Source organism: Manis javanica, chromosome 3, assembly GCF_040802235.1.
Source record: "Manis javanica isolate MJ-LG chromosome 3, MJ_LKY, whole genome shotgun sequence".
Taxonomy (NCBI): Eukaryota; Metazoa; Chordata; class Mammalia; order Pholidota; family Manidae; genus Manis; species Manis javanica.
The window spans coordinates 123,803,038-123,816,262 of NC_133158.1; the positions used below are offsets into that span (position 1 = coordinate 123,803,038).

At 39.9% G+C, this 13,225-nt stretch overlaps 1 protein-coding gene and 1 pseudogene across 3 annotated transcripts in view; both read left to right on the forward strand.

Moving 5' to 3' along the window:
- Positions 1–3,922: 3,922 nt before the first annotated feature.
- On the forward strand, positions 3,923–6,533 carry LOC108401934 (matrin-3 pseudogene; annotated as a pseudogene).
- Positions 6,534–9,590: 3,057 nt separating this feature from the next.
- Positions 9,591–13,225, forward strand: part of DCUN1D1 (defective in cullin neddylation 1 domain containing 1) — a 32,897-nt gene continuing 29,262 nt past the window's right edge. The window contains exon 1 of one of the 3 annotated variants that reach the window (XM_073232009.1): positions 9,591–9,724. Coding sequence is in view for 1 of the 3 variants with exons in the window: in XM_073232007.1 (XP_073088108.1) it covers positions 9,696–9,707 (12 nt within the window). In the remaining 2 variants the exon portion in view is untranslated. Of the gene's footprint in view, positions 9,754–13,225 lie in introns of all 3 variants that reach the window. The other 2 variants (XM_073232010.1, XM_073232007.1) reach the window with 2 other exon arrangements.

Sequence of the window (13,225 nt, forward strand, 5' to 3'; positions counted from 1 at the left end):
GTGTTTTGAAAAATTTAGTTGAAATTGAAAAATCCTTGTGCAGAAACCACATTTAACAGGATGATACGTTCAGGGTCAGGCAAATTGTTGGTGCTTGATAGACATAAATTTGCACAGGTGATTTTCCTAGTTTGCTATGCACACTGAAAATACTTATTTTGTCTTATGTATTATGTCTATCTATATATACACATACATACATATTTAAAGAATAATTTGTATTGCCTTCTTGCCAATTTTTTTTCTCTGATGGAATTATGTTAGCTTTCTAAATGCTAAATATTTTTTGTGCTACTATTGGTTGTATATAGATATACTTTGATTTTCATTTATTTCCTGGAAGAAAGAGTACTTATTACTCCCACTTGTTGAGCATCAACTCCAGGCCAACCACTGCCTAGGCCTGTGCTGGTCAATAAACCTGCCATGTGTGGCAACTGAGCATGAAATATGACTAGTCCAAATTAAGGTGTACTTTAAGTGTCAAATACACATCAGATTTCAAAGACTTACAATGAAAAAAGAATGTGAGATATTGCACTAATATATTGAGTACATGTTGACATGCTGACATTTTGTATATTTCAACTATTAAAAACAAAATAGGAGGGAGGAGCCAAGATGGCGGCATGCGTAGAGCAATGGAAATCTCCTTCCAAAACCATATATATTTTTGAAAATACAACAAATACAACTATCCCTAAAAGAGAGACCAGAAGATACAGGACAACATCCAGGCTACATTCACACCTGCAAGAGCCCAGTGCCTCACGAAGGGGGAGAGGAAGGCCACAGACCAGCAAGAAGGGACGTTCTCCCAGCCAACACACGTGCCAGCTCCCCACAACTACCTCTATTGCCATGAAAAGGCAGAAGAATTTGATACAAACCAGACTAACTCAGACATCCTCCCCTGAGAAGGAATCTGGGGAGATAGACCTAACCAATCTCCCTGAAAAATAATTCAAAATAAAGGTCATAACCATGCTGACAGATCATCAGAGAAATATGCAAGAGCTAAGGGATGAAGTCCGGAGGGAGATTACAGAAATAAAACAATCTCTGGAAGGGCTTAAGAGCAGACTGAATGAGGTGCAAGAGGCCATTAATGGAATAGAAATCAGACAACAGGAACACAGACAAGCTGATGCAGAGAGAGATAAAAGGATCTCCAGGAATGAAACAATATTAAGAGAACTGTGTGACCAATCCAAATGGAACAATATTCACATTATAGGGGTACCAGAAGAAGAAGAGAGAAAAAGGGATAGAAAGTGTCTTTGAAGAAATAATTGCTGAAAACTTCCCCAAACTGGAGGAAATAGTTGCTCAGACCACGGAAGCACATAGAACTCCCAACAGAAGGGACCCAAGGAAGACAACACCAAGACATATAATAATTAAAATGGCAAAGATCAAGGACAAGGACAGAGTTTTAAAGGCAGCTAGAGGAAAAAGGTCACCTACAAAGGAAAACCCATCAGGCTATCATCAGACTTCTCAACAGAAACCTTACAGGCCAGAAGAGAATGGCATGATTTATTTAATGCAATGAAACAGAAGGGCCTTGAACCAAAATACTGTATCCAGCACGATTATCATTTAAATATGAAGCAGGGATTAAACAATTCCCAGACAAGCAAAATTTGAGGGAATTTGCCTCCCACAAACCACCTCTACAGGGTATTTTAGAGGGACTGCCCTAGATGGGAGCACTCCTAAGGCAAAACAGATGTCACCAGAGAAAATAAAATCACAGCAAAGAAAGCAGACCAACCAAATACTAACTAAAGGCAAATAATAAAATCAACTACCCACAAAAGCAGTTAAAGGAAACATGAAAGAGCACAGAATAAAACAACAAACATATAAAGAATGGAGGAGGAGGAATGAGAAGGGAGAGAAATAAAGAATCACCAGACAGTGTTTAAAATAGCACAATAAGTGAGTTAAGTTATACAGTAAGATACTAAAGAAGCTAACCTTGAACCTTTCATAATCACAAATCTAAAGCCTGCAATGACAATAAATACATATCTTTCAATAATCACCCTAAAGGTAAATGGACTGAATGCACCAATCAAAAGACACAGAGTAATAGAATGGATTAAAAAAAGCAAGACCCATCTATATGCTGCTTATAAGAGACTCACCTCAAACCCAAAGACATGCACAGACTAAAAGTCAAGGGATGGAAAAATATATTTCATGCAAACAGCAGGGGAAAAAAGGAGATGTCGCAGTACTAGTATCAGACAAAATAGACTTCAAAACAAAGAAAGTAACAATCATAAATATATATTGACCCAACACAGGAGCACCAGCATATGTGAAACAAATACTAATGGAACTAAAGAAGGAAATAGAATGCAATGCATTCATTTTAGGAGACTTCAACACACCACTCACTCCAAAGGACAGATTGAACAGACAGAAAATAAGTAAGGACACAGAGGCACTGAACAACATGCTAGAACAGACGGACCTAATAGACATCTATAGAACTCTACATCCAAAAGCAACAGGATACACATTCTTCTCACGTGCACATGGAACATTCTCCAGAATAGACCACATACTAGGCCACAAAAAGAGCCTCAGTAAATTAAAAAAGATTGAAATTCTGCCAACTAACTTTTCAGACAACACAGATATAAAACTAGAACTAAATTGTACGAAGAAAGCAAAAAGGACCACAAACACATGGAGGTTTAACAACATGCTCCTAAATAATCAATGGATCAATGACCAAATTAAAATAGAGATCAAGCAATATATGGAAACCACTGACAACAACAACACAAAGCTCCTACTTCTGTGGGACACAGCGAAAGCAGTCTTAAGAGGAAAGTATATAGCAATCCAGGCATATTTAAAGAAGGAATAACAATCCCAAATGAATAGTCTAATGTCACAATTATCGAAGTTGGAAAAAGAAGAACAAATGAGGCCTAAAGTCAGCAGAAGGGGGGGACATAATAAAGATCAGAGAAGAAATAAATAAATTAAGAAGAACAAAACAATAGAAAAAGTCAATGAAACCAAGAGCTGGTTCTTTGAGAAAATAAACAAAATAGATAAGCCTCTAGCCAAACTTATTAAGAGAAAAAGAGAATCAATACCCATCAACAGAATCAGAAACAAGAAAGGAAAAATCACGATGGACCCCATAGAAATACAAAGAATTATTAGAGAATACTATGAAAACCTATATGCTAACAAGCTGGAAAACCTAGAAGAAATGGAGAACTTCTTAGAAAAATACAACCTTCCAAGACTGACCAAGGAAGAAACACAAAATCTAAACAAACCAATTACGAGCAAAGAAATTGAAGCAGTAATCAAAAAACTACCCAAGAACAAAACCCCCGGGCCAGATGGATTTACCTCAGAATTTTATCAGATATACAGAAAATACATAATACCCATTCTCCTTAAAGTTTTCCAAAAAATAGAAGAGGAGGAAATACTCCCAAACTCATTCTATGAAGCCAACATCACCCTAATACCAAAACCAGGAAAAGACCCCACAAAAAAGAAAATTACAGACCAATATCCCTGATGAACGTAGATGCAAAATTACTCAACAAAATATTAGCAAACCGAATTCAAAAATATATCAAAAGGATCATACACCATGACCAAGTGGGATTCATCCCAGGGATGCAAGGATGGTACAACATTAAAAAATCCATCAACAGCAGCGCTGGTGCGGGGGATTGTGGGGCCTCCGCGTCCCGCTCGCTGGGAGAGAGGAACTCTCCTTTTCCCTCTCCTTTATGAGTTGTCTGCTGGTTCTCAGCTTGAAGAAGATTCTACAGTCCTTATTGATCCTTTTTCTTGGCGTTACCATTTTTTTGAAGCAAAGTTAGTTTTCTACTTTGAGCTTTCTTCTTGGCCATCTTAAAAAAAATTTTTTTTTTTTAACGTATAAACTAGACAAGAGAATAGTTCTACAATGTCCAAGTCATTCCAGCAGTCATCTCTCGGTAGGGACTCACAGGGTCATGGGCGTGACCTGTCTGCAGCAGGAATAGGCCTTCTTGCTGCTGCTACCCAGTCTTTAAGTATGCCAGCATCTCTTGGAAGGATGAACCAGGGTACTGCACACCTTACTAGTTTAATGAATCTTGGAATGAGTTCTTCATTGAATCAACTAGGAGCTCATAGTGTACTGTCTTCTGCTAGTACTTTTTCCCATAATTTGCAGTCTATATTTAACATTGGAAGTAGAGGTCCACTCCCTTTGTCTTCTCAACACCGTGGAGATGCAGACCAGGCCAGTAACATTTTGGCCAGCTTTGGTCTGTCTGCTAGAGACTTAGATGAACTGAGTCATTATCCAGAGGACAAGATTACTCCTGAGAATTTGCCCCAAATCCTTCTACAGCTTAAAAGGAGGAGAACTGAAGAAGGCCCTACATTGAGTTATGGTAGAGATGGCAGATCTGCTACACGGGAGCCACCATACTGAGTACCTAGGGATGATTGGAAAGAAAAAAGGCATTTTAGAAGAGATAGTTTTGATGATCGTGGTCCTAGTCTGAATCCAGTGCTTGATTATGACCATGGAAGTCGTTCTCAAGAATCTGGTTATTATGACAGAATGGATTATGAAGATGACAGATTAAGAGATGGAGAAAGGTGTAGGGATGATTCTTTTTTTGGTGAGACCTCACATAACTATCATAAATTTGACAGTGAGTATGAGAGAATGGGGCGTGGTCCTGGCCCCTTACAAGAGAGATCTCTCTTTGAGAAAAAGAGGGGCGCTCCTCCAAGTAGTAATATTGAAAACTTCCAATGGACTCTTACCGAAGGGTTATCCCCATCTGTGCTCTATATGTGATTTGCCAGTTCATTCTAATAAGGAGTGGAGTCAACACATCAATGGAGCAAGTCACAGTCGTCGGTGCCTGCTTCTTCTTGAAATCTACCCAGAATGGAATCCAGACAATGATACAGGACACACAATGGGTGATCTATTCATGTTGCAACAGTCTACAAACCCAGCACTAGGAATTCTGGGACCTCCACCTCCTTCATTTCATCTTGGGGGACCAGCAGTTGGACCAAGAGGAAATTTGGGTGCTGGAAATGGGAACCTGCAAGGACCAAAACACATGCAGAAAGGCAGAGTGGAAACTAGTCGAGTTGTTCACATCATGGATTTTCAGCGAGGGAAAAACTTGAGATATCAACTGTTACAGCTGGTGGAACCATTTGGGGTCATTTCAAATCATCTGATTCTATTGAAATGGCAACTACAGAAGATGCTCAGGCTGCAGTGGATTACTATACAACCACACCAGCATTAGTGTTCGGCAAGCCATTGAGAGTTCATTTATCCCAGAAGTATAAAATAAAGAAACCTGAAGGGAAACCAGACCAGAAGTTTGATCAAAAGCAAGAGTTTGGACTTGTGATACATCTCAGCAATTTACCTCATTCTGGCTATTCTGCCAGTGCTGTCCTCAAGCTTGCTGAGCCTTATGGGAAAATAAAGAAGTATGTACTGATGAGGATGAAAAGTCAGGCTTTTATTGAGATGGAGACCAGAGAAGCTGCAATGGCAATGGTTGACCACTGTTTGAAAAAGGCCCTTTGGTTTCAGGGAGATGTGTGAAAGTTGACCTGTCTGAAAAATATAAAAAATTGGTACTGAGGATCCCTAATAGAGGCATTGACTTACTGAAGAAAGATAAATCCCGAAAAAGGTCTTATTCTCCAGATGGCAAAGAATCTCCAAGTGATAAGAAATCCAAAATTGATGGTTCTCAGAAGACTGAAAACACAACTGAAGGTAAAGAACAAGAAGAGAAGTCAGGTGAAGATGGTGAGAAAGATACAAAGGACGACCAGGCAGAGCAAGAACCTAACGTGCTTCTTGAATCTGAAGATGAGCTACTTGTAGATGAAGAGGAAGCAGCAGCACTGCTAGAAAGTGGCAGTTCAGTGGGAGATGAGACAGATCTTGCCAATTTAGGTTATGTGGCTTCTGATGGGAAGAAGGAACCTTCATTCAAAGCTGTGAAAAAGGATGCGAATGCCAGTGCTTCAGCAGCTGCAAAGAAGAAGCTTAAAAAGTGTCATTTCCCAGGGAATATGGAAGGTTTTGTCACTCTAGATGAGGTTGGTGATGAGGAGGATTCGGAACATCAGAAACTTCGTAAATCAGGCATGGCATTTAAATCTGGTGACAAAAATGATGATGGTTTGGTTGAAATTAAGGTGGACAAGATCGAGGAACTTGATCAAGAAAACGAAGCTGCGCTGGAAAATGGAATTAAAAATGAGGAAAATACGGAACCAGGAGCTGAATCTGCTGAGAATGCTGATGATCCCAACAAAGACACAAGTGAAAATGCAGACAGCCAAAGTGATGAAAACAAGGAGGACTATACAATCCCGGATGAGTATAGAATTGGACCATATCAGCCCAATGTTCCTGTTGGTGAGATTTAAGGCTTTGTTCTTTCCTTCTCACCCTACCCAAACTCTTATTAAATAAGGGTCTTACATAAAAAAAAAAATCCATCAACGTCATCTACCACATAAACAAAAAGAAAGACAAAAACCACATGATCATCATCTCCATAGATGCTGAAAAAGCATTCGACAAAATTCAACACCCATTCATGATAAAAACTCTCAGCAAAATAGGTATACAGGGCGAGTACCTCAACATAATAAAGGCCATATATGATAAGCCCACAGCCAACATCATACTGAACAGTGAGAAGCTGAAAGCTTTTCCTCTGAGATCGGGAACAAGACAGGATGCCTACTCTCCCCACTGTTATTCAACATAGTACTGGAGGTCCTAGCCATGGCAATTAGACAAAACAAAGAAATACAAGGAATCCAGATTGGCAAAGAAGAAGTTAAACTCACTATTTGCAGATGACATGATATTTACATAAAAAACCCTAAAGACTCCACTCCAAAACTACTAGAACTGATATCGGAATACAGCAAAGTTGCAGGATACAAAATTAACACACAGAAATCTGGGGCTTTCCTATACACTAACAATGAACTAATAGAAAGAGAAATCAGGAAAACAATTCCATTCACAATTGCATCAAAAAGAATAAAATACCTAGGAATAAACCTAACCAAGGAAGTGAAAGACCTATACCCTGAAAACTACAAGACACTCTTAAGAGAAATTAAAGAGGACACTAGCAATTGGAAACTCATCCCATGCTCTTGGCTAGGAAGAATTAATATCGTCAAAATGGCCATCCTGCCCAAAGAAATACACAGATTTGATGCAATCCCTATCAAATTACCAACAACATTCTTCAATGAACTGTTCAAAAATTCATAGGGAAACACCAAAGACCCCAAATAGCCAAAGCAATCCTGAGAAGGAAGAATAAAGTGGGGGGGATCTTGCTCCCCAACTTCAAGCTCTACTACAAAGCCACAGTAATCAAGACAATTTGGTACTGGCACAAGAACAGAGCCACAGACCAGTGGAACAGAACAGAGACTCCAGACATTAACCTAAACATATATGGTCAATTAATATATGATAAAGGAGCCATGGACATACAATGGGGAAATGACAGTCTCTTCAACAGATGGTGCAGGCAAAAGTGGACACTGGATCCACTTTTGTAAGAGAATGAAACTGGATCACTGTCTAACCCCATATACAAAAGTAAATCTGAAATGGATCAAAGACCTGAATAAAAGTCATGAAACCATAAAACTCTTAGGAAAAAACATAGGCAAAAATCTCATGGACATTAACATGAGCGACTTCTTCATGAACATATCTCCCTACGCGAGGGAAACAAAAGCAAAAATGAACAAGTGGACAATATAAAGCTGAAAAGCTTCTGTACAGCAAAGGACACCACCAATAAAACAAAAAGGTCCCCTGCAGTATAGGAGAATATTTTCATAAATGACAGATCCGATAAACGGTTGACATCCAAAATATATAAAGAGCTCATGCACTTCAACAAACAAAAAGCAAATAATCCAATTTAAAAAATGGGCAGAAGATCTGAACAGACACTTCTCCAAAGAAGAAATTCAGATGGCCAACAGACACATGAAAAGATGTTCCACATTGCTAGTCATCAGAGAAATGCAAATTAAAACCACAATGAGATATCACCTTACACCAGTAAGGGTCGCCACCATCCAAAAGACAAACAACAACAAATGTTGGCGAGGTTGTGGAGAAAGGGGAACCCTCCTACACTGCTGGTGGAAATGTAAATTAGTTCAGCCATTGTGGAAAGCACTATGGAGGTTCCCTCAAAAAGCCCAAAATAGACATACCATTTGATCCAGGAATTCCACTTCTAGGAATTCACCCTAAGAATGCAGCAGCCCAGTTTGAAAAAGACAGATGCACCCCTATGTTTATCGCTGCACTATTTACAATAGCCAGGAAATGGAAGCAACCTAAGTGTCCATCAGTAGATGACTGGATAAAGAAGATGTGGTACATAAACATAATGGAATATTATTCAGCCATAAGAAGAAAACAAGTCCTACCATTTGCAACAACATGATGGAGCTAGAGGGTATTATGCTCAGTGAAATCAGCCAGGTGGAGAAAGACAAGTATCAGTTGATTTCACTCATATGTGGAGTATAAGAACAAAGCAAAAACTGAAGGAACAAAACAGCAGCAGAATCACAGAACCCAAGAATGGACTAACAGTTACCAAAGGGAAAGGGACTGGGGAGGATGGGTGGGAAGGGAGGGATAAGGGCAGTGAAAAAGAAAGGAGGCATTACAATTAGCATGTATAATGTAGGGGGGTGGCATGGGGAGGGCTGTGCAACACAGTGAAGACAAGTAGTGATTCTACAGTATCTTACTACGCTGATGGACAGTGACTGTAATGGGGTGTGTGGGGGGGATTTGGTGAAGGGGGGAGCCTAGGAAACATAATGTCCTTAATGTAATTGTAGATTAATGATAACAACAACAACAACAACAAAAATAGGCAAAGCCTGTTTCCTTCTACTTTCTTAAATGTCATTGTGAGAAATTTAAAAATTTTGCATGTGCCTCATTTTGTGGCTTTTTGCACTGCAGTGTTTGTCAGACAGTGTCTAGCTTAGGTCCATCATTCCCTTAGAAATGAATGAATGAGTGAATGAATGAGACAAACTGTATACTTTCCTGAACTTTGAGGAAGGAATCAAACAAACTTAGGGTATGATAGAAACTTCTTACAATTCAAGCCAATCTTCTCATTCTGTAGTCTTTTTGAGTACCAGAGAAGTTTGAATGCTTTATGTGGTACCTACTGAATAGAGACTGGAGAGCAAGGTGTTGATTTAATACCAGCATTTCCTCTGTCATTAACACTGGAAAAGGACGTGGTGAGGACACCAAAAATATCCAGGCACAAATACCCCAGATTCTAGAGGATCATCTACTATACTGTAGAGCTGTTTCAGCTAGTATGATTTCAATGAGTTAGCTCTTTGCAACTGACCAGAACTGACCAAGATAGACACCACAGTCTCACATAGGAGAGACCACACTGGGCTGAGCACGGAGGTCCAGGATGGACCCCTTTGGACAATGGGCCATTGTGACATCATCAGTGATGGTTCCCAGCATGGTTTCCCACTGCTGGCACTCCAGTCTCAGCTGTTACTGCAAGTCCATACCTCTACCATGAGTGTGGAGCAGCTAAAATCAACAGATCCACATGTCCCTTGAGGTGACACACTGGCTCTGGTGAATATTCCCATTTTCCCATTTAGAAGGTGATGACCCACTGGAATACTACTTTTGTGGCTTTTTGGCATAAAGAGGGCAATGGTGCCCATTTTCTTGTCCTTGAGGTTTATCTGTTTGTCATGATTAAGGGTTCATTTTCAAATGGTTCAGAATGTGAGGGAAAGAGTCCCAGGCAGTTATTGTTTCTTAGACTTCAGTGGGTAGTGTTTATCAGGGAGGGGAGAGCCAAAAGGCTTCCACTTCTTTGCCGATTTTAATGATTTTGGCATTAACTGGGGACTATGGCTCTTAGGTTAGCCTTCCTGCAGCTACACCAGGGCCCAACCCTGCCCCTGAGGTCTGATCTTCTCTGCTTCAGCCTTTAAAAAATTATAATTCTGGATTGATAAGATCTAAATGTGATGTTTTACTCTAAAAAAGGTTGCATTGGTCACTCTCATTTACTCATGCATATTTATAAATAGGCAAGCTTGAATTCAATAAGCACATTTATGTAAATGTTGAGTAAAATTGAGTCCACCCAAGTTAAGTGTGGGAGGGTGGTGGCAGTGCATCCCAGACTAGTGCCTTTGAACTGTAATTATGTATACATAGTTACCCTGAAGGCTTAATTTTAGCTAGATGAACTACGCAGAAATGTTAGCAATCTGTCTTCTCAGATTACTTTTGCTCTTTCTCCTTGCTGAAAGATTTTAAATGTATGGAATCCTTGGTTTTACATGTTTGTTTAAACAACTGCAACAATTTATCAGCAAATATATCTCAACATGAATGTTTAAGCATCTGAGGCAACAGTTATTTTCAAATAGTTGCATGTTTCACTTTGAAAAATTATACTGTCTACAAATACACTAAGTTGTCTATGTAGCTGCAGGTATACAGTGAATATATGTGTATGAGCTTTCTATGTGCATACATACACAAACAGAATGAGAAAGGATGTTGGATTTCAGCTACATGTTTCCATATTGTTTCTTAAGGTATCGAAGACTCACTGTAGAAAAACAATCTTTACAAAGTCTATACTTTAAAAAAAAACCTCAAAGTCTAAAAAAAATTTAGAGCCTGAATTTAAATATTTGAAATCTTGCAACAAAAAAATATATGAATATATGATATTCTTTAGTCAAATATTTATGTTTTATCTACAGGACTTTTCCATTTTGCTCAGGACAATTTTAACAAATGTTCCTCTCACTCAATAATGGTGATGAAGAGAGTAATAATTCTGCATTTCACATTCAATACTGTAGTTTGGAAGTACAGTAATGGGTACAATTGCTCTTACATTTGCCATCTGACTATATGATATAACATGCATCTGCCAAGCAGGACAAACACTCCATTACAATTACAAACAATAGAGTCACAGTCCTAAGGCAGATCGACAGACATGAGTTAGACATCTTTCTTTGTTTTAATTTATACAACTATTATTGTGTGGCTCCTGTCTATGTCACATATGTCAGGCACTCACTTTGACACAAAACTAAAAGATGTGTGCACCTGGATCTCTGGCCTGGAGCAGAGCACAGTCTGGCAGGGGGGTTGGTCATGTAGGCAAGTGATTATCATATGACGTCCTAAGTATAACAGAAATGTATGCAAGGTGTTACAGAAGTACAGAAGGAGAAACATGCTTAACTATTGGAATCCAGGGATGAGTTCAGGAGACAATCATAGGCAAGATGGTCTTTGAGTTGATGAGGTCTTGGTAAGCAGCAATACAGTGTGGGAATTGAGAGGATAGACTCTGTAGCCAGACTATCGGGTTTGAATCCCAGCTCCAGTACACGCTATTTAACTTCTCTGTGCTTGCTTCCTCCCTGTAGGAGGGCATAATCACTGGGCATAGCTCATACGGTTGGAGTGAAGTTTATGTGAGTTAGTATGTGCCATGGGTTTAGAACAGAGCATGGGACACAGACTCAGTCAGTGTTAGCTTGTATGCCAGGGAGAGCAGAATGAAAGCAAGCAAGGAGACATAAAGGAGTATAGCTGGTTTGGCTTGTTAAAACTGAAATATGAGGAATATTTGTGTGGAAGGGGTGGAAAATGACAGGCTGAGTGGACAGATTATAGAGAGAGAACCTTATAAGACACATCCAAGAAGTTCGTGTTTGTGGAGCTCCTGGACAATTTTAAGGAACAAATTCAGATTTATATTACAGAAAGACAACTCTGGAGCTGTGGAGAAGGAGGAGAGGTGAGATGATTTAAGAGGTTACTGATGAGAAGAGATAAAGTCCTGGCTGAAGGATGGAGGGTTGAGTGCAGATTGAGAAGTTATGTAAGAGGTAAAATTGATGAGACTTGGTACCCAATTAGATTAAGGAGGATGAGGTAAAAGGAGTTGTGGATGACTCTTACTCTAGTTTGGGTGATTTGGTAAAAAGACAGGAGGAAAAGTGGGCTTAGGGATAAGGTTTTGGATTTGTCAAGATTGATGGGCCAGGCCTGTGCATGACCGAAATTAGTGTTTAGGTCTACCATTCAGTAGCTGGAAATCCTCAGGATATGGGTAGCAGTTGACATGGTGGAAATGTGAGTGATGGCATGACACAGGCTGTACATAGGAGGAGATTCAGGGATGATTCTGGAAGGCCCAGCATTTAAGAGCCAAAGAGAGCTGAAACAGCAAAGGAGAGTGATCACAGAGGAGGGAGGAAAAGTAGAAGAAAGTGGAATCATGGAAAATGATGGAAAGGAAATTCAAGGAGGAAGTGTTTAAATGGAGGAGAGAGGTCAAGTAAAATGAGAACTAAGAACTGCTTACTGGAGATGGTGATTAGGAAAAAGGGTTAAGGAAACCCATGAGAAGGAAACCCTCAGTGAAGCCCAACAGTGTGGGGAAACAGGTAGAAAGATCCTCTTAAGACCTTAGATGTTAGTTACTATTTCAGATCAAATGCTAGGTGAGCTGCTGGAGAACACCCATAGATGGTGGTTCAGCCTCAGGCCTGCTCCATGAGGCAGATCTGGCCTTTCCTCACAGAGCTGTTTTCCCAGAGTCCAGCAAGGAGCTTGGCACAGTGGTATGTGCACACTAAAGGCTGGTCTGTAGTGACCACACATCTGTATTGGTAGAGTCCTGGAGCTCCTGATGTATAGATGGCTCCGGGAAGTGTTGAGAAGCCTCAGGAGTTGCCAAAGAAGGTTTGTGGCCTTGATAAGTGAAGTCACAGAATTGATCTGGTAGCTTGTGCCTGTATTGGCGGCAAATGGGTGTTGGTGATGATGGTGATAACAGGCTGGCTTCGGGTTGGTTCTGCTCTGATGCAAACTCTTGGCTCTGTCTTAGATGTGATTTTTCTAATTAGTTTTATCATCTATTTTCTTATTTCCTTCATGTGTGCAAGTGTCTTATCTCTCCAAATGGGTGGTCCATTTAAGGGCAGGGACCATTCCAAAGGGTGTTTTTGTACTTCCTGAAGCACATTCTTGTCCACTTGACACCCAAATCAGAATCCTGGTGCCCTCAGGCTCACCAGACATAGA